Raw genomic sequence first — 25,608 nt, 5'->3', positions numbered from 1 at the left:
CTGCAGAGAACAAAACCAATCAGGAAATTTCCGAGACTGTTTGTCACCATAGCAGAGAGAGTCAGAGGGTATGAAATCTACACCCAGAGACTCTCCAAATGGATATCTGGCTGCATTCTACTCTATCAGCTCTCCAACCCTTCCCCCCTGCACCTCTCCAAGGTGGTATGAGCTCATTCCACTCGAGCTCATGCAACAACTATGGCATCTCTACAGATGTCCAGAAGTGGTACTCCTGAAAAGTGACCACATGGAGTTCTGTTCACATGTTTGGAAGACATTATGCTCTGATACAGGATTCGGCTCCTGATGCCTCTTTCAGGACAGTGGTTCTCAATTCAACCCTCCTTATCCACATTCTCGCACCCTCTTCCTACTTAAGTACTGCTTGTCAATCACCCACAATGGAATACAATAGTGACCATCATTCGAAGAAGAGGACGAGGTTACTTACCTGTAACTGGAGGTTCTTTGAGATGTGTGGTCCCCGTCTGTATTTCACTACCTGTTCTCCACCACTTCTGCTATGGATCCTCTCTGATTCGTGGTGAAGAAGGAACTGGAGAGGTGGTCAGTCCATCTACCCCACCCTTTATCACCTCGGTCAGAGGCATGAGGTGAACCAAGACGGATGTGCAGACCAACGAACAGTACTTTCATATTATCTGCTCTCGTGTGCATGCATAGCCCACAATGGAATACAGATAGGAACCACACTTCTCGAAGACCCTCCAGTTACAGGTAAGTAACCTCCTCTTCACTGACTGAGTTACAAATATTTTTACAGTGACATTAATGACTGGTGTGTGTTTAGATTTCAAATGATATAATACATGTCATCTTTTAAATAAATATGACACCAGTGTGTGAGGTGTAGTGAGTATGTCAGGCATGACACAGAGTAGTGAACACAAATAAGCCTCTTGTGTCACACCTTACCAATCGTGCATAGGGCTTGTGTAGCTTGGTGTTTTTTACGTGGAGTTAATTGATTGTCAGTTAAATTGAGGTATTTTAACTCGTGTGCTGAAGGCTAGTCTGGACAGATCACTAATGTTTGTTACAGGACACATCATGCCAATCATTTAACTTGAGTGTAGACAAGCCTGAGGGAGGGAGGCAATCCAAAAAGAGCATACTGCGTGAATTTACAGTGAATCTTCTAGAATGTAAATGGATGATGTCAAATTCTTTAGACTAGATAGATCTGATTTTCATGAGGTAGTTATCCATCACTGACTTAGTTAGTTTGCTCACTTTTGAAAGATCAAAAGACATTTCCCCCTAATATTAGTATTGTAGACTCAAACAGGTGTCTGAATATTAAGCTTTTGTCGTTGTCTTTATTATTATTATTTAACATGTTTGTTCTGGTAGCACCTATGGTCCAACCAACTGAGGGCCCATTATGCTGTACAAACATAGAATAGTAGATGGTCCCTGTCTCAAAGCTTGCAGTCTAAATAGACAAGACAGATGCAAGCTGAGGGAAAGAGTGTAATACACAAGCAGAGTGAACGGTGTGATGACAGCAAACTGCATGTTAGTTCCATGATTTTTTTTTTTTTTTTTTGGAAGGGAGATTTACTTACAAGAGGATCAGCTAACTGGAGAGAAAAGGGAAGGGAGGGGAAGGAGGGTGAGGAGGGCAGGGGTGAAGAGTGTAGGAAGGGCAGTGAACTGAAGTGAAGAGCTGAAACTGTGGGGGAGGGGAGCGTTGCAGCAACCAGTCAATCAGCACAGAGCAGAGAAAGTCGAATCAAAATCGTGGAAAGTTCTCTGAATGTCCCAAGGTCCCTGCGTTGGCTGCTGCTTCTTCTACTGGCTGGGGTTTCTGGCTGGCTCTTCTCTGTGGTTTTCTCCCAAGCCCTCGTAAGAGGGAGGTGGGGAGGCTACACCTGGGTCCTAGTGCCTCCAAGAGGGGGGTGGGTGTGTGTTTGTGTGTGTGGAGGGGGGAGGGTGTCTCTCCTGCACAACTCTGTGTCCAGAGGGTTACTGGGGGGAGGGATGAGCTTGGCTGGGCCCCATTTTACCCTCTCTCCCAATGCAGCAGCCCCAGCTTTGGCTGCTTCTGCCCCTGCTTGCTGGAGTTTCTGGCTGGCTCTTCTCTACAATTTTTTATTGTCTGATTACTATGAGTGTGATTCTCAAAAGGTTTCCATCCTAGGAAAATCTTTGAAAGGAACAGAACTCTTTTTTAAATAAAAACTTTGTGAAAGTGCCTTTTTAACACTGCCTTTCCTCCACCATTTAAAAAAGTGACAGTCCTTTTTGATGCTACATTTCTTAAATTTATTACAATTCTGTGTACTAGTTCTGGGAGTGAAATTTAGCAATAGGTACAGTTTTACTGGAGAACAGCACTACATAATGAAATGGGGTGTTTATTTTATGTTTTCTAGTCTTCTCTACTTTCCATAATGTCAGAGAATTAGATAAGTGGTATTTTTTAAGGTAACTACTCTCCTACATTTTATTTTTCCTGTTAAATGGTACCAATGAATCTCTTGATTAGGATGAAAAGGCAAAAACTACTGTTGAATTTTCTTTCCTTTATAATAGGGCTTTATTTGTCCTCTGTGTATGAAATCTCATGGATCTGCTGAAGAACTTTTCAAGCACTATGAAGTAGTTCACGGATCTGGCATCGATTCAAGTCATGGAGGAGATGAGCATCCTTCACCAAAAAGGTAGAACAATATTAATTTGTGCATATAGTCTTCTGTCATTGTTAAGTATTTCTAATTACTTTTAAGCATGTACTAATCTGAACAGTTAATTATGCAACGAAGTATTTGAATCGTAATGCCCCATTTCTAAAATCAATTAAAATATTAGTTTAATACTATGCTAGCTGATACTAGACTGGTGATAGATGGAAACTGGGTATACACATTGATATTGTTAAATCCATTGATTGCCTTTAATGCTGTTGATCAGTTGGTGCTGTTGGCTCTTATGTCTGTAGCGGGAGTTAATGGGGGTAGCTCATGGGTGGCTTGATTCCCTTCTTATTTGAGCATTCCCAAAAATTGATTTTGGGCTCTTGTTCCTTGTCCCTGAGGATTCGTTCATGCAAGGTTCCACATGGTTCCATCTTATTTCCCCTTCTGTTCAATGGATATATGGGGCTGTTGTAAATTTCAGCCTGTATTAATTCCAGTTTATGCATTCCATGATTTTTGTCTTGGTTGTGCATAGCAATAAGATGGTGAGCAGCTTTTGAAGGTGTTCACATACTGTGTGGGAACACGTGATGCTAATATAATAAAGATGTAGATTGTATAACTCTCCTGGGATCAACTAATATCTTGACTAGCTGTTGTCTTAGCCGTGGAGCAAACCCTCTGTGATTGATAAAAATAATAAATAAAAAATGATAAATAATTTAATTAAAACATTGATAACCTATTGAACTCATAAAGATGAAAGATAGGGTTTTTTCAAAGAAAAGAACATAAAATTTAACATGCTATGGCTATTAAGTTGGAGTCCATTGTGGGAAAATAAAAATAAAAATATCCAAAACAAAATCCAAAACCTACTTGTGACTGTCTGTGGGAAGAAGGAGCTCCCATTTTTTCACAATTGCATCTTAGGCATTGACAGAAGCAAGGCAGCAGGTCACAAAATAGGAGGGCAGGACATCCATCAAAACCCCATTGCTCAAAGCCAATGTCATTGGAGATCTTCTTTTCACACACTGATCTGGAGGCTTCTCCTGACTGACAGTTCTCCAGTTGGCATGGGATCTTGATGACTTCACTCAGCTGAACATGAGCATTCTATTAAATACCTTAGCGGTAGTGGAGCTGTCAAAGAGTCTGACAAGACACTTTCTCTATAGCTCAGCAAAGAAAAGAGTCTGCACTAACATTTAAGGCTTTTAAATGTTTTTTAACATGTTTCTCTTATTACATGTAAAACAAATTATTTCTGCTCAAATTGGTGAAACAGCCATTCAAATAAACTAATAAAAATGAATTTTCTAGGACATTTTTTAGAAAGTAAAAAGTAGCATGACTTAATGATGACATTAAAAATGAATTAGGTAAGGCTAACATTAAGTACACTCCCCAGTCATTCATCAGCTAAGACTTGTGAACACAGGGGCTAAGGCTGGGGATTAGGCCTTTGGGAAGGTTTGGGTCTTTGGGAAGGTGTGGTCTGCTCTTAAAAGTAAATCTGTACAATTGGCATTGTAGGTTTGGATGTTTATTTTCATTTGCTTATCAAATGTGCTCAGTTTACAAGTAAAAAGATGAGGATTCTTTTTTTTTTGCTTTTTTTTCTGTCAACTGCCAGCCCTACAAATTCGACATAGTCTCTGAGAGTCAAGCTGAGTTCTTTCCATCGGTGTATCATCACCAGTAATTAATAAAGGTTCTGTAGGTCAAATCGTGCCCTCAGCAACACCTTGTCTTCAGTGAGGTTGCACAGATGTAACTGACTGGAATGCAGTAAACAGTTCTGTTGATGATACACAAGATGGATTGAACCACAGCTCACTCAGTCTTAGTTTTGTGTTTTGTGGGGAAAGAAGACAAAGAACAATACAAATTTACTTTTCTCACTAAAGTGAGTAGATGTGACCCTCAATACACATTGGGAACAGATTTGCTGAGTAAGATAATGTTTTTATAGTCATTTTCACACATCACATAAAAGAGGAACTTAAAGTATATCTGGATCAAGCATGATATATCAGATTTAGGAGAGCTGCATAGAAGAAGGCTGAACACAGAAGTGGGAGAAGGACTGGGAGTCATGCAGCTCAAGGAGAGCAAAAAGGAATGAGTTAGGGTTTGTCTACACATGAAAGATTTACCAGTTCTTAAGCTGATATAGTTATACCAGTATAATTCCCTGTGTGGACACCCTTTTATTGCAGAATAAGAGTGGCCTTTTCAGTTTAACATAAACCTCTTTCCAGAGTGACATAAGCATAAATGCAGAAAAAGACTCTCTCTTACTGAAATGAGTGTCCACACAGAGAGTTATACTGGCACAGTATAAATATATTGGTTTAAATTCGTGCCTCAGGTTATGCCAAATAAACTTTTCCATTTAAACAAGGCTTAGAAAGGTGAGATATAGCTAACTATTTTGGAATTGAGCCAGGAAAAGCACAGTATTTTGAAAAGTGCCATTTTTTAAAATATAATCCAAGGTGTGCATTTAAATTGACAAAGTTATCAATATAACCCCTCTGCATGAACACTTTTATTCAAGTATAAGAGAGCTTTTTCAGTTTAGCTTAAACCTCTTCCCAACTCACATAAACTTTTATAAGAATAAGTGTGTCCACACGGGTGGTTATGGTGGTATAACTATATCTGTATGAATATGTCAGTATAACTGGTAAAACATTCCTATGTGGAGAAGATCTAAATCCCATTATTGCTTTAAATAGTTAACTTAAAATATATACATAACTAGTGAGACATTAGTAATATTTATTGGAGATTTTCTTTTCTATTCACTGACCCTGAATTATTGTGTAGTATTTTTTGTATCATCGTTTGGTTGTGACTGAGGCCTCATATTATTACTGTATACCAATAATAAAAGTAAGAAATAATGTGGTGTTGGCAGTAATATGGCTGCTACATTCCACATTAAGGGTGGCTGCATTTCAGTGATGTGATGTGATCCATATGTGTATAGTTTTCTAATTAATCAAGGTGAATTGAGATTTTAGAAAGGTGCTATGCAAACTGAGTAATAACTATTTCATCTTCATATTTTGTTTTCCTGGGCGACTAGAACATCAGGCTTCTGAGTGTAATTTGAGAGTTACAAGCCCTAGGGTTTTGAGTGTCAGCGCACTCAGGCCCTCAAATTGGTGTAACTGTTGGGCACATTGAATTGCTGTTTGGGTTAAATATTATATAACTGCATATTTCAGAACAAATAGGATAGCATGCTGTCTCCTAGCATTGCCCCTTGACATTATATGGGAAATGAGGGGGAACTAACCTGCACTTTTAATAACATGGACTATAACACAGCTAAACATTTTAATACACTACCTTGCAATTCTAAAGTTCTGTTATTTAGTTGATACAATCCAGTAAAACAGAATATAGGTCTAAATCAGTTTATTTGCATATTTAACCCTTCTAATGTTTTGGGGTCTGTCTGACCCCAACTCACACAAACATGTAAATAAAAATTGTTATGACAAACCTGTACTACTTCATATGTTAAGTATGCTCAAACTAGGATGGGTCAATCTTTCCACATTGGGTTTATTATCTTACCTATTGTGATTTTTGTGTAGCAAAAAAAAAAAGTCACCAAAAAGGTAATGGGGTCAGTTAGACCGCCTCAATGTTAGTCAGTGGGAAAAATGAAAGTACTACATTTTCAAGGTCTTTGGGGTCTCCTGCACCCCAAATACATAATAAAATAAATAAAACATGATAGGCAAAGCACTGGCTGTTTTCTTCTTTAAGTATTCTCTAAGTATGATAAGGACAACTCGTTAACATTGGTTTTATCTTCACACCCTATTGTGGTTTTAATGTAGCAAAAAAGATCATTCAAAAGTTATTAGGGTCAGTTAGACCTGAAATTAATTATGCAACTATTCCAGCACATATTGTTTTTATGTTGAGGCAGCAATTATGATATGATTATATCAGTCTTTCAGCATTGTTTTTATCTTCACTGTTTCAGTGTTTTTTGTTTAAAAAAAATGCACCAAAAGGTTCTTGGGAATCTGTGAGTCTCCAGATAACATTTGCCTTATGTATCATCACAGTTGTCCAGCAAATTGAGTCTCTTTGAAGATAATGCCATCACATTGGTTTTTGGGGAAGCCTGCAGTTGCTAGGAGGAGTTTCTGGGGATGCAACAATTGTCAGATGCATTTTCTGAGAAATCTATGCTAGACACATGCTGTGGCTGGATTGCATATGCACATTGCATGTCTGAAGGCATATGTTGTTTAGATTTTGTTGAATCACAAGTGGCATAATACATCTTTGAATAAGAGATGAATATTTCTCAGGGATCTGGGTACAGACATTTTTTGCCCACTGGTACATGAAAGGAACATTCCAGCTTTGCCAAAGGCTTCTAGGGAAGTGTGTCTAGTGTCCTGGATACTGATGCAGAGACTAATTGGGAAGATGTTGCATCTGTTCCAGGGAATGAGATAGAAAAACACATCAAAAATGCATGAAGTATAAAAACTTACTATTTTTAGAACATATGTCAGGTATTAGCTCCATTTGTTCAAAGTAGTAGGCCATTTATTGCAACTTTGCTGTGTTTGTGCCTTTTTTATTGTTGCTGTTGCTATCTATTTTCATTGTCTAAACATGGGGTCAGTTAGCCCCCAGCACAAGTATTATGTAATGAGCTTCTTCGAATAATGTCCCTAGGGGTACTCCACTGCAGGTGTGCTTGCATCTCTGTGCTGTTGATTGGTTGGGAGATGAATCAATTAGTGCATGTGAAACAGGGAGGTTACCTTAGGAATGAATTTTGGATGTGGCCAGAGTGTTTCATGTTCTCTGTGTGTATATATATATCTTCCTATTGTATTTTCCACTGCATGCATGCATCCGATGAAGTGGGCTGTAGCCCACGAAAGCTTATGCTCAAATGAAATTGTTAGTTTCTAAGGCAGTGGTCCCCAACCTTTTCAGTGTGGCGGGCACCTGACGACTAGCCGCAGAGGAGCATGGCCGCCGGACAGGCAGCTGCTGATATGCCACCAAGAAACGGCAAAGCCAACAAGCGTTGCCACTGAAATGCTGCCGAGAAGTAGCGTCATCAAGAGGAGTCGCCGCCGAAATGCCGCCAAAAATCAGCAGCATTTCGGTGGCAGCGCTTCTTGATGTTGCTGCTTCTCAGCGGCGTTTGGGCAGCTGTTTTTCCGGCGGCCAGTAGGCGGGCGCACATAGATGCCATGGCAGGCGCCATGGCGCCCGCGGTCACCACATTGGGGATCCCTGCTCTAAGGTGCCACAAGTACTCCTGTTCTTTTTGCGGATACAGACTAACACGGCTGCTACTCTGAAACTTGTCCTGAAAGAATACCGTGTAGGGGGGATGTGCACCAGAGCCACTATTTCTCCTATTCTCCTGGCCGAAGTAATTGCTTTCAGGAAGGCCGTTTTCATTGAGAGGTATGTAAGTGAATAGGTGGCCCTGGGTTCAAAAGGAGGCCTAGTCAGTCCTCTCAACACCAGCTTTAAGTCCACTGTGGGAGTAGGAAGGCAAGGGGGCTTAGCACATTGACTAGCCTCGTGGCACAGAACAAGGAGAGACAGTGCATGTGTGGGCCTAATGGACACTGCTACCAAAGTTCTCTGATCAGCAGCCTAGAGATGATGCAAGCACACCTGTAGTGGAGCACCCATAAGGACACACATCTCGAAGAACCATTGTTACTGTGCAAGGTGAGTAACTTCTTCTTCTGAATCTAGAAAGTTTTAACTTATTCATAATTTTATAGTTCATTGGTTACAAGTAAAGTCAGTTTTAAATGCATCCCATGTGTTATCTCCAATTTTCACATATTGGGGGTCTCCAAGACCCCAATATGGAAATAGTTGGGTTATTTTTGGTCTAATACAACGGTGAAAAGAAAATTCCATAAACCTTAGTGCAATTACTCATTCTGAGAATAGACCAAGTACATTAGACTGAAAATTATTAAGATATTTAAGGTGACTAAGCACTTTTTAAATCTGGTGATTAGTGTGAAAATGAGATAATGGATGGCAGTTCAGTTTGTGTTAAATTTCAAAAAATAAAAAATGTAAGACTGTATTAAGACACGGATCAAATGTGAGGTGTCCTGTATCCAGCTTATTTAATAATAAATCTGAACAGGAACTATTACATGTACTGGAAGTTTAATCAACAAAATTTAACCATGATTTAATCATTTCTCAACTCCCGGATCTTTATTCAGCAATGAAATATCACTACTCCGACAAGAAGTCCAAGATTTGCAAGCTTCACTTAAGGTTGGAAATTAATTTTACTTGTATATAGTTCATGGTTTCAAATTGTGAAGTGTGCTAGCAGCTTACATTGTGAGCCTGTAATACACTTTCTCTCCCCTCCCCTTGTCTAGGAGGAGAGATGGTACTCAGAAGAGCTGAAGAAAGAATTAGAAAAAGTGCAGCGCCAGCAAGTAATTGCTTTAAAATACTTGAAGCAGGTTTACAACAAGCAGTTTATTATCATCTTTGACATTGAAGATTAATACCTTGTTGTAAGGCACGTGGCCCAATTCAATTAGTTCCATAAATTGATTCCTGAAGTGTTTTAAAAAATCAGTTGTATATACAATGAAATAACTGTGTATGAGGTTAAAGGGATGTTAAAGGTGCTATGATTATTCATTACTACATGCCCTTTAATTTCCAATCAGATTTTTCCTCACAGTAGGCTCATTCAGATCATGCTCAGTTTATCTGTCTCTTCACTGTTATTGCATCTATTTATCTGTAGTGAATTATTACTTCCAAAGTATTTCTGAAAATGGCAATGTAATCTTAAAAACCCACAAAACCTTCTCCAAAAACATCCACCAAACAAAGTTAATTGTAGCCTCTTGCACCTTATTAAACTTGCCTCCTGAAACAATGGAGCTCTAATTTATTTTCATATATAGCAGAGTTGCTTCAGAACTGATTTATACAAACCTCAGAAATAGGCGTTAGGGGTGAATTTTGCTCTATATGTGAAGGATTAAAAGTATAAAATTGCTTGAACCTTTTGGGAAAATCTGTCTTTCCTTTCTTTGCTGCTGCTTCTCTTGCAAGTTATAGTGCATATAACAACATATATTGCTGTAGAGGCAGATTTCAATATAACAGAAGGCTCGTTAGCATTGGAGTCTTGCTGTTCTGCATCAGTATGATAGCTAAGTGATATAAGAGGATGGCAAGTCGTCTTGGCCTTTTCTGTCCTAAATTGCTATGCAGCATTGAAGCACCTCAGTCTATTTTCGTAACCATTCTAAGAGGCTTCAAGTATGGAATTCTTTCAAATGCTCAGGAAATGTCTGCTACTGAAACTTTTGTTATTACCTTTACTGTCTAGTGACACACTTATTCTTCATTTTTTCTTTTCTTAAGGAATCTAAGCCTGATGGAGTGACAACTGCTGCATCTACAGGTGAGAAATATTTTAATAGAGAAATTTCTACATTGCATTGAAATACTACAATACTGTGTGTTAGAAAAATTAAGTTAAGTGAAACTTCAGACGTGATGAAAAATACTGTTTCCTATATTAGAAGGCTAAAATGGTGCAATTATGTAATGTCTTCTCTTGCCTACATTTTTTTCAATAAGTTTATAGGGACACGCAAGGTTGCCATGTTCATTTTTAGAGTAAAGAAACATTAGAAAGAGGTTGATTGGTTCTATCATAGGATAAAGGAGGTGAAGTTACTGTGACCATAAAAGTACTTCTGATCATGGTTTTGATTTTTGAACATATTCTTAATGATTTTAAATATACAGTCATTGTGCTGAGTAAGACAGAGTGATTGTTGACATTTGAATTACACCAATTGTCAATGCTCATTCTGTTGAGTTCAGTGCCAGTCTTCCCTGCTTGCTGCCAAAGAAAACACTTTTTAAAAAATCTGCATGTTCTTAATTTTTTTGTTCCATGTTATATTTGCATGAGACACTCATGGAATAACAACTTTCCTATGTACACACACAATCTCTGGCTGATCCTTATTAAATAACTTCTGACTGCATCTCAGGGCTCAGAAATTAGCAGTGTACAAAAAGTGACCAAAATGGATAAACTAATTTCAGTTGGTTAGCTAGATTATGAGCTCAATCCTGCAAAATGCTGTGGTCACTGTCCTATTCCAGCAAAGCACTTGAGCACATGCTTAACTTTAAGCATATGAACAGTCCTACTGAAGTGAATTGAAGTTTAAGTGAGCTTTGGTGAGTTACTCTTTGTAATGCTCTTTATCAATACAAGTTTCTGTATAACCTCTGATTTTAGTTTTTTCAATAAATACTACTGTTTTTGAGCTAGAATCATTAGAACGGCAACTTGAAGAGACCCAAGTAGAAAATTTTAATATTAAGCAGATGAAAGACCTGTTTGAGCAAAAAGCCGCACAGTTGGCTACTGAAATTGTAGGTAAGTACATAAAATTATTATGCAATCGGTTCTTCTTTTAGTTAAAACCTGAATGAATGATCTTTTGCATAACTTCCGTCTTAACTAGATATTAAGGCAAAGTATGATGAGGAAATGAGTCTTCGAGAAAGTGCAGAGCAGAAAGTGACAAACCTGATGCAAGAACTACAGAAAGAGAGAGCCATAATAGAAGATTTAAAGACTGAATTGGTAATTCATACCACATTTATTATTATTTATTTATTTGGCCTTTCCCAAATGAGGAGAGGATTTTTAGTCATTTGCCCATTCTAAACATAATCTTAAAATAGACTATCATTGTTTACTTGGACAGTGATTTATCTGTGAGAGGAAGAGGGGCTCAAAAAATCCTCTCTGCTAAACTATCTATTCCATTGCTCTAAACGTCCAATAACTTCCCAGCCAAGGAATGTATATTTTGCCTGCTCTGTTTATTCAGTTATTTGCATTATTGCTAGGTATGTATGACATGATGCTTGTTTGTGCTCTGTTCAGAGGCCTCTGTGTGGCTTCCCTCATTTCAGGACTTTCATAAACAAAATATTAATCCTCATATGTGTTTTACTTAGGCCTAATTTTGCAACCTACTGACGATGATTAGAATATACTCATGAATAGATCCATTGTTGCTGACTTCAATGGGTGTCTCTATATTAGCCTTTTTCCCCTCATGTTTTTCACTGTTGCTGTCACCGGGCAACTGCATTCATAAGAGCAGCTCTGCCCAAACCTCGGTGATGTGCTGGTTAAAAGGCTGGCACCTGTCATCACTTTGTCTACACTGGTGTTACCGTTGTTGCTCTTGGCTGCCCAGGGCACATGTATTCCAAGAGTGTGGCTCCGCAGAGACAAAATACTAAAGAAAAGTTATTCTTAGTAACCCTTTTTCACAATCATGGTCTAAGAGGAAGCTACCCAGCAGGAAGGAAAAGCAGAGTAGCCTGGAGGAGCTTTCTAGCCTCCTGTCATCTTCATTCACTCACTCAACTGAGAAACTTGGGCTCTGGATTTTTCTTTTCCTCTTCTGTATTGCTGTTGATTAGTGGCCTTTCTTTATTTCTCTGTCCACCCCTTCCTGCCACTGCAATCCTTCATCTGCCCAACCTCATTCTCCCAGCCATTTTGCTTCTGTCCCTCCTTCTGTCCTTCCTCTCTCTGTCCCGTCTCATCTTTAGTCTCTTTCCTGTTCCCTGTCCAAAACCAACAGTCCCTTCCCCCCTCCCACTTCAGCTCCAAGTGCTACTTTCCCCTCCAAAAGCCTACCTCAAACATTTTTTTGGGTAACACATATAAAACAAATATGTAAACAACCTATCCATCCGTGGAACTGACATGATGTGTGGCTTTATGCAGTGGGAGTATTGCTGTGTTGGTCCCAGAATATTAGCAATACAAGGTGGGTGAGGTAATATCTTTTATTGGACCAACATCTGTTGGTGAGAGAGACAAGGTTTGAGCTACATAGAGCTCTTCTTCTTGTCTGGGAAATGTACGCAAAGTGTCACAGCTAAATACAAGGTGGAACAGATTGTTTAGCATAAATAGCTAACACATATTTCAAGGGACCATTCAAGGTGAAGTGGCCTGTTAACAGCTCTCCAGTCACGGGGGCATTTACTGCACTGGATAAGGTACACCATAGGTTGTGATAGGCATGTGTAGGACCCATGGACCTTGAAAGGTGTGTTGTGGGGAGTGTTGATTATAGCAGAAATGGAGATATGTCTACAGTTTTGCATCTGTTCTGACAATGTCTGGTGCTACGTTGAGTTGGTGGGCCCTGATCTGCAGGGAGCTTGGGTCTGATGAGGAGCTTAGAGAGGGGTTGTTTGAAGACCAGAAGAGGAGGTTCAGGAAAGGTTTATTTCAGGATAATGTCCACACTGAGTATGAGTTGTAATTGTTTGATGATACCCTGTGTGGGTTCTAGTGTGGTGTGGTAGGTGAAAAGTAGTGTTGTGCGGTCAGAGGAGGTTTTATTTCTGTATTGAAGCAGGTTCTCTCAGGGTGTTTGGATGGCCCATTCCCTGATGCTATCTACTTCTCTGGTGGAGAGTCCTTGTTTGGTGAAGGTGGTTTTAAGTGTATATATCCTGGACTCTCTCCTCAGAGCATATTCTGTGGTATCTGAGTGCCTGGCTGTAGATAACAGATTCCTTGGCATGTTTGGGGTGGTTCCTGGATCTGTGAAGTTAGGTGTGGTGATCTGTGAGTTTATTGTATATAGTTGTCTGTAGGCTTCTGTTGTTGAAACTGGTTGTGGTACCCCGGAAGTTGATGCTAGTGTGGGAGTGTTCTAGAGAAGGGGTTCTCAGCCTTTTTCTTTCTGAGGGCCCCCCAACATGCTATAAAAACTCCACGGCCCATCTGTGCTACAACTGTTTTTCTGCATGTAAAAGCCAGGGCCAGCATTAGGGGGTATCAAGCAGGGCAATTGCCCATGCCCCAAACACCATGGGGCCCTGTGAAGCAAAGTTGCTCGGGCTTGGGCTTCAGCCCTGGATGATGGGGCTTGTAACCCCGGGCTTCAGCCCCAGGCGGTGGGGCTTCGGCTTTCTGCCCTGGGCCTCAGCAAGTCTAATGCCGGCCCTGCTTGGTGGACCCCCTGAAACCTGCTTTGGGCCCCTGGACCTCTGGTTGAGAATCATTGTTCTAGAGGGAGTTTAGTGGATGGGTGGTGGTTGTTGATGTTGTGGAGGAGTTTAGGTCATCTGTGTAGAGGATGAAAATGTCATCCATGTAGCTCAGGTATATCATTGGTTTCATGGTGCATTTGTTCAGAAATTCTTCTTCAAGGTGGCCTCTGGAGAGGTTGGTGTATTGGGGAGCCATCTTAGTAGCGATGGCTGTTCCCATGGTGGCAAAGGGACTGTTTTTTTTTTCCTTCTGAATGTAAAATTGTTAAGGGTGAGGATGAAATGGATGAGTTTGGCAATGTGCTTTGGCGTGGAGTTCTGAATTCATAACTTTGCTAGACTCCAAAAAAACATGGACTGAATAGAGACACTGGATTTATATGGTTTATTACAGCAATCTATAACCTACTAACCCTTCCTCCCCCCAACTTCCCTCTCCTTCCCCACTTCACCTTGAATGGTCTCTGGAAATATGTGTTAACTACTAGGCTAAACAATCTGTTCCACCTTGCATTTAGCTGTGACATTATGAGTACATTTCCCAAACCTGACGGCGTGCTCTGTGTAAGCTCAAAACAGAAGTTGGGCCAATAAAAGATATTACCTCACCCACCTTGTCTCTGGGATCTATAGCTGGGATTACCACCCTGGCTGCTTTGCCTGTAAGGTTTATCTTTTCCTTCTACTCCTCATCTGTTCTGTTGTTCTTTTGTATTGTAAGCTTTTCAGGGCAGGGACTCTGTCTTTATGAAAGTGAAAACAGTGCCTAATGCCCCACTCCTGATTGGGGTCTTTGAGTGCTACAGCAATATATATAATAAAAGCACATAAATAATACCATTCTCTGTTTAGATGAGAAATGAAAGTGTATTTGAAAATAAAGGGTCTGGAAATAACCCAGAATAATTTCAGCAGGAAATCTTAAATGAATTGGAAGCTTTTGCAGAGAGTGAATATGAAGTGATACTGAAAACATATTTGTTAGTATTAGAAATCCTTATAGGTAGTAATTATTGTTATGCTGCCTTTCAGCTGCAAAGGCCTGGTGTGGAGGATGTTTCTGTTTTAAAGAAGGAGCTGGTCCAAGTTCAGACATTGATGGACAAGATGACTTTGGAGCGTGAGAGAGAATCAGAGAACCTGAAAGATGAGTGCAAGCATTTGCAGGCAAAGTATGCGAACTCAGAGGTAATGAAGCCAAACAAAAAGGCTTAGAACATGTTTTAGCTTTGTTGTGATTTTCGTATTGTAATGCTGAATGTTAATCCATCACACTGAATAGAATTTTGCTTTCTTCCCTAACTAGTCTGGTAGGGAGTGTTTCATTAGATTAGAGTAGATTGATACAACCCGTGCATTGGTATCCGGACACTAAATCTTTTTTTTTTTTTTAAATCTCTTTTTAGCATGAAAAGTTAGTTTTGTACAGCCATGTAGAGGAGAAGCAGCCTCCCCTGCTGGTATATGTTGTGATCTCTCCAGTGAGACAGGGAAACAGACAGAGCAATAAATTTCTGCCTCAAAAATAAAAAATTTATTTTGAGCTTTCCTAAATTGTGTGCTGTAATACAGAGACAGAAACTAATTGTTACCTAAGGTTATGGTTGCTACTTAACATTAAAATTGAAACATATGTTTACAAAACAGGGTTATGGTTTTAAATAACCCCCTAAGCATGTAAATATATGAAAATGAACTATTAATGCAAGGTAGATAACTATTCAAGTGTTCCCACAGTTCATATAGTCCCTTAAATAAATGTACATGCTTTTGTAGAATATGCATTTTGACTTTTTTTAATCAGTGTAACTTCTGCAAAATTTTTCCAGCATTAACCTATTAATCAGAAGCCTTTTGACACTTACCCTTTATCACATCTATATTTTGCATATAAATTACAAACCTTAAAATCACTCACATACTCCCCCTGCCCTCCTCCCTCACAGTATCTTTCAGTTCACCTGCTCATTATTGGCCATAGAAATCAACATTTTGCCTATTATCCTCCATATACAAACCAGAAACTAAGCTCTTGCCAGTCCCAACTACCTGTTTTGGCCAATAGACACCAATATATCATGTCTCATCCTTCATGGTCAGACCAGAGACACAACTATTTTTCTTCATCCACTATTCCATTCTGAGGTTGAAAACAAAATCTGTTACTTCCACCTTAATTATATGTCCTGGAAATATATAGCCCTGTATCACCCCATGCCCTTTTTTTCCTGTTTATCCTTTCAAAGTGAGACTCCAGGTTCCATATGAGATACAGATTGTAGGTGGGTTTTTCAGAAGTGTTCAACGTTGGGCTAACCAGCATCTGTTGAACTCAGTGGGAGCAGAATTAGACCAGTGTTGAGAGATCTGAAAATACTTAACAATATTTATTCAGTCATGCTGTACTCAATAGGGCACAGATCTCAGTATACCCTTTTGATTAAATGAAGCTAGTACATTACCTAATTACCTAGGAAGAAGAGAAAGCAGGCCAAAGAAACTTGGAGAATGTTTGGTGTTTTCATCTGTAACCAATGATTTCAAATATTCTTAAAACTGTTGTTGTTCCAATAAGCATTTCCTGTAAAATGTTAGGTGGGTAGATAATGGGAGTCTGAATTAAGGTTGTTTTTGGAATGTGCAATGTGATTTTATTTTTACACTTGCATGTTTATTTCAGAGAATGTCTGAACTGTGAGGATACTTGAATATTTATCTTCCTTCCTTTAACTATTCATTTCCAGACTTTTGAATGCTTAGGCTTTCTTAAACTGGAACAATCCTTGGTGTGAATATGTTTGCACTTCAGCGAGAGGTAGCAATCTTAACACCTATAACCTTGCTGTAATTTTTGGCTTGGATCAATAAATTTTGATGAGGAGATGCTTGTGCTAAAAGTAACAAAATTATCTGTTTGTTAATTTCCTTCTTTTGAATATAGGGCCAATATAGAACTCAGGAGCTCTGCAAGGTCCCTACTCCACCATGACTATGTATTTCCCTGTCCTGTACAGCTCAGATAAACTTATAAGTTTTGCAAGTTACCCCTAGCTCATGCTGTTCTAGAGGCCTTTGCAATGGTGCAGAATAACTGGCCCGTTTAACCCCCTCCGCCCACCCCGGGTTCATCTGCCCTGTGGAATTTCAGAGCTCTACCGATTCCAGCTCCTTCCTTCCTTCCTCTGCCTTGCAGAGCTTTAGAGATGTGTGGAGTAACCAGTTCTCTTGGCCTTGTACTGTTTCTAAACTCCTCAGGGTTCCTGATATCTTCCCTTCTTTCCTTGCCCTGCAGAGACTGTGCAAGGCATTCATGGGGCCACATGAATTGTATAGAGAGTACAGTGTTCTACCAAACAATAAGTCCAGTATTTTCTTATTCAAGTTTAAAATATTTAGACTAAGGAGAAGCTGTTCACAGACTTGATCAAACATGTATGTGAAGAAAGGAATGTCGCAATTGGAGCCCTGAGTATACAGTAACTCCTCGCTTAACCTTGTAGTTATGTTCCTGAAAAATGCTACTTTAAGCGAAACAATGTTAAGCGAATCCAATTTCCCCATAAGAATGAATGTAAAATGGGGGTGGTGGTGGGGGGAAACGGTGTTAGGTTCCAGGGAAATTTTTTTTGCCAGACAAAAGACTATATTTTATATATATGTATATACACAGTATAAGTTTTTAACAAACAATTTAATACTGTACACAACAATGATGATTGTGAAGCTTGGTTGAGGTGATGAAGTCAGAGGGTGGGATATTTCCCAGGGAATGCCTTACTGTTAAATGATGAACTAGCACTCAGCTGAGCTCTCAAGGGTTAACACATTGTTGTTAATGTAGCCTCACACTCTACAAGGCAGCACAAATGGAGGGAGGGGAGACAGCATGGCAGAGAGAGACAGAGACACACACTGTGTGTGTGTGTGTGTGTGAGAGACACGCATTGCCCCTTTAAGAAAACTGACCCCACTCTGAGTATACTGCCTTTTTAAGTAGATCAGCAAGTTGAGACGACAGCTGCTGCTGGCAGGCTCCCTCTGTCTTGAGGCCTGTCGTGTCCACCCCTCTCACCCCCCGCTCTATGGAGATGGGGGGCAGGAGGACACGCCTGCTTGGCAGCTGCCGCACAGGGAACTTAGGGGAGTGGGGAGTTGATGGGGGGCTTCCGGTCCGCCCTGGTTCCAAGCCCCCTCCAGCTAGCTCCAATGGGCTGCTCTTTCTGCAAGCAGTGGACAAAGCAGGTGGCTGCCAAACAACGTTATAATGGAGCGTTGCGGAACTTTAAATGAGCATGTTCTCTAATTGATCAGCAATGTAACAGTGAAACAGCGTTAACTGGGATGACTTTAAGTGAGGAGTTACTGTAATTGGTTATGTAAATTGCTGCCTCATTTTTGAGTATATCACAACTGTACTTCAGAATTTAAATTTTCATTTCAATATATTGGTTATCTAGTCTGTATGTTTCAAAGACAATCTGAAAGTGTAAACTGAACATAAAGTGATGTCTGCCATATTATGCAGAGCTAGCTCTAACAGAAATATGAACTGCTGCTGTTCATCTTAATGGATGGATTTACATACCAAAATGGCTAACTATTTCACTGTGTATCATTTAACAGAAACAATCTAATGTTCATTGTCACTCTTGTTGGACATAGTAGCAGATAGAGGGGAAAAGGGTTGCATTGGTGTAGCTAGTTATTCTCATGCATATGAATGGCAAATCTTGGTGGGGCTGTGTGACTAAATTTCCAGTAAAGCGTTTGCAGTGACATTAGCTATCTATGAAAAATTGGATAGGTACTATTTAAAGTGAACCAAAGACAACTGGTATAATTTAAATGCTAAAGTAAGTAGTGGTAATTCATTCTTCTATAAAATGTTACTATCTCCTCTGCATCATAATCTTTAGCATAGCAGTGACTATAAAGTGTGACAGGTTAACTACATTAAAATAAAATGTTGCTGTCTATGAGAAGTGATATTAGATCTAATAGATTTTAAAATCAGTAGCCCGAATTCCACTTAGCATTTAAAAACTAGTAAAATGTGTTTGTGAAAAGTGCTAGATTGAGAACACTGGAAACTGGTGCCCTCTACCCATGAAATATATAGAGTAATGGTGGTGAAAGCTTCCCCATGCCTGTGATTCATCCCTGTTCTTGAGGGCTCACTTCTGGGGCTGAGAGAGTAATTCGGTCTGTGGAGCATGAGGGAGTCATCTGTATTATTTTCTGACAATCACATTTGCCTCAGTTTACCTGCTGGATATTATGCTGCCTGACTTCATGGAATTAAATCAAAGGAGGCTGTTAGGAGGAAACTAATGGGAAATGAAACAAAGACAGAGATAAGATACTTCCACAAAGGGTCCTTAAGGGAAGGGTGAAGGGCCCGTTAATTGGGAAATGCCTATCTGCCTGGCTTCAACCAGGCTAGCAGGTTAATTTCTCCCAGGCCCAAGCCTAGGATCAAAGGGATACTAAACCATGAAAGACCCTAGCCTAGAAAGGCAGGGGAGTGAATAGGCAGTAGGGGTTGAAGAGAAGTCTCTATGTACGTCTCCACTATGTTTGAAAATCCATGGTAGCGAGTCTCAAACCCTGGGTCTATAGATATGGACTCGCACTATAGCACTAAAAACAGCAGTGTAGATATTGTAGCTTGGGCTGGAGCTAGGACTCTTAGGTGAAGAGGTGGGCTTCAGCCTCCCCTTTTTACCAACCACGTTAACATGGGCTTCAGAGCCTGAACCTAAATGTCTACACAACTATTTTTAGTGTGAGCCCACGTCTATAGACCCGAGCTTTGAGACTTGCTGCCACGGGTTTTAAAACACAATGTAGATGTACCCTCTGATAGTGAGACACAGACAGAGTGTAGAAGGGGCTGTCTGTCTCTCCCAAACCAGCAGTAGGGGTGGCTGGGCTGAGTGGGACTTATGTAAAACTTGCACAGAAAGAATAAAGTTTAGATAAGACCCAGGGGTCTAGGCTTTTTATTGTTTTATCTCTTTCTCTACTTGCTGTGCACCCTTGAGTGAATAAACAATTCCTTGTTTTGAAGAAGCCATTTGAGTCACTTTAATCAGCCCATGTCACTGGCCCTGGAGGAAAAGGGCTTGCAGTAGCTAAACACAGTTGGGCCTGTTGTGTTAACACAGTTGGTAAACAAAGGGCTGCAGCCCAGAGATCCATTCTGAGAGAGGTAGGATGTGTGGTTCCACCCAAGAAGCGGTGAAGGTAGTAAAACCTGTCACCAGACGGATGCACTCATGAGGGATCAAAAGGGGCCTGAAGCACAGCTCATCCTGTAACTATAACACAGTCCTTGGTCTTTTTGCTCAGAATGCTGAGAGTGCAGATTGAGAATCTAACTAAAATAGCATTAAGAACTCAAACCATATCTTCTCATGTTCATAGTATTGGTTTCCAGAGAATGTAATTTTAAAAAAAGAGAACTGTATAGCCTGAAGTGAGAGAATAAGAAAAAAAACTTACTGTTTTTAATGGATTTTTTCCTTTAAATACTGAGAAACTAAGTAGTTTTGAGGTGAAAAAAATTACTGTTTCCATATTTGTGGCATTTCTGCTCTAAATGTGGCTTCGTGTTTGTCATCTTGTGCTTGGGTTTTTTGCCCTTCATTGCTAAGGAACTAAATTATCATTTTGGCATTAACCAATTAAAACTGTTGAAAGAATTCTAATTTTTCATATTTAAAAATCACTGATCCAGCTGTATGCTGAGCTCTTCTTTTGCCATTCACCATCTCGCCTTCTTATTCATTGGATATTGTATGTTGTGGAGTTATACTTGGAAACAAGGCAAGTTGCTGTCTTAGTTAGATTATGAGGATCCCAAAAGCAACTCTAATTATCCCAAGTTTAGTTTCTCACTATAGTGAATCCCACATAATAAATCTTCTCTGCAGGAACTAAAACACGTAAGACTTACTCCAAAAGTCTTTGAAATAATGGAAAGACATAGTTAACTTTACACACTGTGCTTAACTTCATTCACTGTAGATAGTCTCACTGCAGTCAAGTTTAGCATGTGTGTGAATCTTTGCAGGCACTCATTTCAGTTACTGTATTTATATATGGGATAATTGCCTACATGGCATACAACACCTGCTAGATTGTTGATATAATTTCCAGTGCATATTAACATGAATAGGGGGTATTAACATGAATAAATATGAGTATTTCTTTATAAAGTGCCTTTGTTGTGATAAAGTCAAGATTGTCTCTTTAAATAAAGGCATAGAAAGGTTCTATGAGATAAGTATATCTCCATATATTATATTATTATGTTTGACTATAGATTTTGAAGAATTGTACCTAAAACTTTTATCACTGCCTGTTTCCACATTTCATCCATCATTTTATTTTATTTTTTCTGCTTTCTAATGGAGACACTTACATTTGAGGTAATTTTTTTGTGAAAGCCTTTTCTCATTACATTGTAATTCTGTAGTCTCTAGATAACATCAAGAGCTTGTTAAACAGTTCCTGTTTGCTTATGGGTTTATTAATCAAATAAACACATCATTCAGCACGTATTTTAAATGATTATTCAACCTCACTTTGTTGCTGTTTAATAACTAAACACGAGATTTTGTTTTGAACAATGGCTGGCAGAACTATATCTTGAAATATATTTACAGTAACTCTTCTATGTAGGTTCTTGTTCTGTTTCTGGTTTAAACAGCTGCAATAGTGTTTGACAAATTTGTGTGCATTTTTGCATTTGCACTATCACTTCTACAAAATGTCCATGTACTTTTCTGGATACTCTCACAAAACAGTGTATTTGCAAAATAGAAATCCCATGTTTTTTAGTGACAACTCTGCAACTACAGCAGTATAAAGTGTGCCATTATGAAAAGTCAGAGTTAATAGCAACATATATTTTTACAATGAATGTGTTTATACATTCTCTTTGCTCTTCCCAAAAATGTATCCTATTTTAGGAACAAGACTGCTTCTTTCAAGTAACTTTTGTTACATGCACAAAATAGTGTAAACTTTCATGGGATTTGCTATTCTTTTTCTAAAAAAGGAAATGATCAAATTAACATCTGTACTGTGACCAGAAATCTGTGGCTAGAATAACTTAAGGGAAGGAAAAGCATTTATAACAAATAATGCCATTTATGTACTATGTGTTTCAAAGGTAACACAATGTGCATTTTATTTTTCTCATTCATCTTTAAAATGCAGAAAGCTGATGTTTCTCCATATCTTTCTTTGTTGCAGAAAGATTGAAACAAAGAGTAAAAGCAAGTGAATTGGACTTGTTAGCCATTGGATGGTTTGCTTCAGACACATTTTAATTAGGAAGCTCAGTATTAACTCACATTTTATTAAAAGCAGTTACCTTTGTCTTCCACTTTAAGGACCAGATCATGCCACCTAAATCCATGCATGGAGGGGATCCTCCACACACTTATTTCCTTCCTTCCACATCACCTTGTCCCCTCCTTCACCCTCTCTTTCCTTGCTCGCCATTTCCTGTGTGCCATGCTGAGATTTCTCTGCAGTCTGGGGTCTTTGCCAGGGGAGGAGATGGGGACTGGGTGATGTACATTGTGCATCTGTCTCTCGGAAATTAGCCTTTAAAGATGAGAGCCTAGGGCAGCCATTGCTATCTGTCTAAGGTACTTATGCCCTCATCACTGTAGTATCTGAACACCTCACAGTCATTAATATATTTATCTTTACATCACTCCTTGAGGTAGAGAACTGCTGTTATCCCCACTTTATAGATGGGGAAATGAGATAGAGGTAGATTAAGTGACTTGTCCAAACTCACACCGGAAGTCGATGGCAGAACTGGGCACTGAACCTGGTGTCTTAATTCCCTTCTAGTGCCCTGTCCACTTGACCATCCTTCCTGGCTGGGTAGAGATCTTGGCAACACTGCTGAAATGGAGCCAAGGGATCCCAGTTCCACTAAGAGTCCGAGCCATTGGAGACACAAGGCCTCCATGCAGATCCTTTGGGATCTGCCAGGTTTGGGGGTGGGCTCCTTGGCCTTTTCCACTGGAGCAGGCAAACAACCATCTTCCTGATGGGATGATGTGAAAGGATCTCAGCAAGGGGATTCCCCGCACCTCTGGTATTTCCATGGGTATTGATCTGGGCCAAAATTTGCACATATCGTTCATGCTACTTACAGACACATTATTTTTTGCAAGCTGGTTTATATTTTGCCTCCCTCTCCCCCCCAGACCTCCTGTCTGTATTTGGGCTATCAATGTAATTGATTATTAATTGTAAATGTTTTTTAAATTTTTTTTTTATTAAGGCCACCATAAATCAGCTAAGGGCTGAGCTTGCAAAAGGCCCTCAGGAGGTTGCTGTGTATGTGCAGGAACAGCAAAAACTTCAAAGTTCAGTTAATGAATTAGCACAGAAAAACCAGGTAAGAGTTTTAATATTACTCACATTTGTAAAACTGGTATTTATGTGAAAATGTACAATCTGGCTCTTGTGTCACAAACTGCATTTCAGAGTGTTAACCAGAGTTTAACAAAATACCTCATTGTGACATCAAAAGTTAAGCCTTTCCTGATTGTTCACTATCCTGATTAGCCTGAAGGGGGTAGTAAATTTACAATTCAGTAGTACGTTTGAAGGATTTTATCTTACATTATAACTTTTAAAGATAGTCAGGTCCATTACAGTTATAACATAATTGTAGTTTTCTAATATCTGCCATTTACACTATATATAGTATTGCCAAAACAAGCATTAAAAAATCATTAGTAAGTTCACAGAATATTAGGAGATTTCCTTTTTAAACGTAATTATTTTTAAGCCAGTTATATACTTTTGGGGGGTTCTTTTTATGTGCCATCTGGTTCCTGAGCCTTGAGGTCACACACAGGTCACATTTTGAAGCTTTTCACAACTGTGAAGGCTAGAAACTTATTTTTTTTTATAATAAAAGCTGAGATTCTCAGCTTGAAGAGCTAGGGCTTTCAGAAAAACATCAAATATTGCAAAATTTATGATAAAATCCTGAGTTGGCATCATTGCATATGTAATATATAAATGAATACATACATGTACAATAGAAACTCAGTTACGAACTCCTGAGTTACAAAGTGACCAACCACACACTTCATTTGGAAGCAGAAATATGCAGCAGCAGACACAGGAAAAAAAAGAAAAGAAAAAGCAAATACACTACAGTACTGTGTTAATGTAAACTACTAAAAAATTAAAGGGAAAGTTTAAAAAAAAAGATTTGACAAGACAAGGAAACTGTTTCTGTGCTTGTTTCATTTAAATAGAGATGGTTAAAAGCAGCATTTTTCTTCTGTGTAGTAAAGTTTCAAAGCTATACTAAGTCAATTTTCAGTTGTAAACTTTTGAAAGAACAACCATAACGTTTTGTTGAGAGTTATGAACATTTCAGAGTTATGAACAACCTCCATTTCCAAGGTGTTTGTAACTTTGAGGTTCTGCTGTATTCCCTAAAGAAGAAGTGGGGAAAAATAGTAAAAGGAGACAGAAGAGAAAGAGGAGACAGGAAAACAAATCAGAGAACTTTTCTACAATTTTATGGTTGTTTCCCCATTATAATACATGTTTGTGTACATATAAAACATTTGAATGTATTTGTATTATATGGTGACAGGTTTCCGAGTGGTAGCCATGTTAGTCTGTATCAGCAAAAAGAAGGAGGAGTACTTGTGGCACCTTAGAGACTAACAAATTTATACGCAAAAGAATAAATGGACACAAATCAGACGTCTAGAATTATAACATTCAAAAACCAGTCGGAGAACACTTCAGCCTCCCCGGTCACTTGATTACAGACCTCAAAGTCGCAGTACTCCAACAAAAAAACTTCAAAAACAGACTGCAACGAGAAACTGTAGAATTGGAATTAATTTGCAAGCTGGACACCATTAAATTAGTGGATGGGTCATTACACAAAGTAAAAAGTATTCTCCATGCTAATTCTGCCTCCCCCCCCCCCCCCCCCCCGTTACTCATACCTTCTTGTCAACTGTTGGAAAGGGGCCATCCTGATTATCAATACAAAAGTTGTTTTTTTTCCTGCTAATAGCCAACTTAATTGATTACTCTCATTATAGTTGGTATGGCAACATCCATTTTTTCATGTTTTCTGTGTATATATATCTTCCTACTGTATTTTCCACTGCATGCATCCGATGAAGTGGGTTTTAGCCCACGAAAGCTTGTGCCCAAATAAATTTGTTAGTCTCTAAGGTGCCACAAGTACTCCTTGTTCTTTTTGTATTATATATGATTATAATTTTCTGTATGTGTTTGTTTATTTATGTGGTGGCAACATTGGTAGTTTAGGGTAGGCCTGTGAAAGAATTTTCCCCACTTGTTGGAATTATTAATATTTGAAATTATTTATATTAATCTGGGAAACCACCAAACTCTAATTTAACCACAAATTCCTTTATTAAATCCAAAGACCAAATGGTGTGTGTACAATTGCTCCAAACATGCCTAAAAAGTCTCAGTAATAAGCAGTTTACTACATCCAAACAGTAACAAAACATTTATAAAGATTTGGTCAAAATATTTATAAATGGGCTAAACCCAAGGATGCTTAGAACCATATTTGTTGGCTCCGGTGTGGTCAGGCAAGTAGTGGCAATGAATCCTTTGAGTTTACTTTTTTTTATACTCTTCAACAAATAAGTATTGTCATTGCAAATTACTGACTTCGGTTAAAACCAATTTAAGACAATTCCCCCTTATTTCTAGTCCTTATTCAAATAAGATTTACAGCTTCCTTTCCTCCCCTCCTTCT

At 39.0% G+C, this 25,608-nt stretch overlaps 1 protein-coding gene across 3 annotated transcripts in view; it reads left to right on the top strand.

Annotated features, from left to right (window-relative positions):
• Positions 1–25,608, top strand: part of EEA1 (early endosome antigen 1) — a 129,815-nt gene that overhangs the window by 37,563 nt on the left and 66,644 nt on the right. For all 3 annotated transcript variants that reach the window (XM_044980571.1, XM_044980564.1, XM_044980579.1), the window contains 8 exons: positions 2,563–2,690; positions 8,933–8,987; positions 9,098–9,157; positions 10,107–10,146; positions 11,035–11,142; positions 11,231–11,352; positions 14,832–14,987; positions 23,113–23,229. In XM_044980571.1, coding sequence (XP_044836506.1) covers positions 2,563–2,690; positions 8,933–8,987; positions 9,098–9,157; positions 10,107–10,146; positions 11,035–11,142; positions 11,231–11,352; positions 14,832–14,987; positions 23,113–23,229 — 786 coding nt within the window. The remainder of the gene's footprint in view (positions 1–2,562; positions 2,691–8,932; positions 8,988–9,097; positions 9,158–10,106; positions 10,147–11,034; positions 11,143–11,230; positions 11,353–14,831; positions 14,988–23,112; positions 23,230–25,608) is intronic.

Source organism: Mauremys mutica, chromosome 1, assembly GCF_020497125.1.
Source record: "Mauremys mutica isolate MM-2020 ecotype Southern chromosome 1, ASM2049712v1, whole genome shotgun sequence".
NCBI lineage: Eukaryota > Metazoa > Chordata > Testudines > Geoemydidae > Mauremys > Mauremys mutica.
The sequence above is the reverse complement of the archived record's forward strand: the minus strand, read 5'-3'. Positions and strand labels throughout refer to the sequence as shown.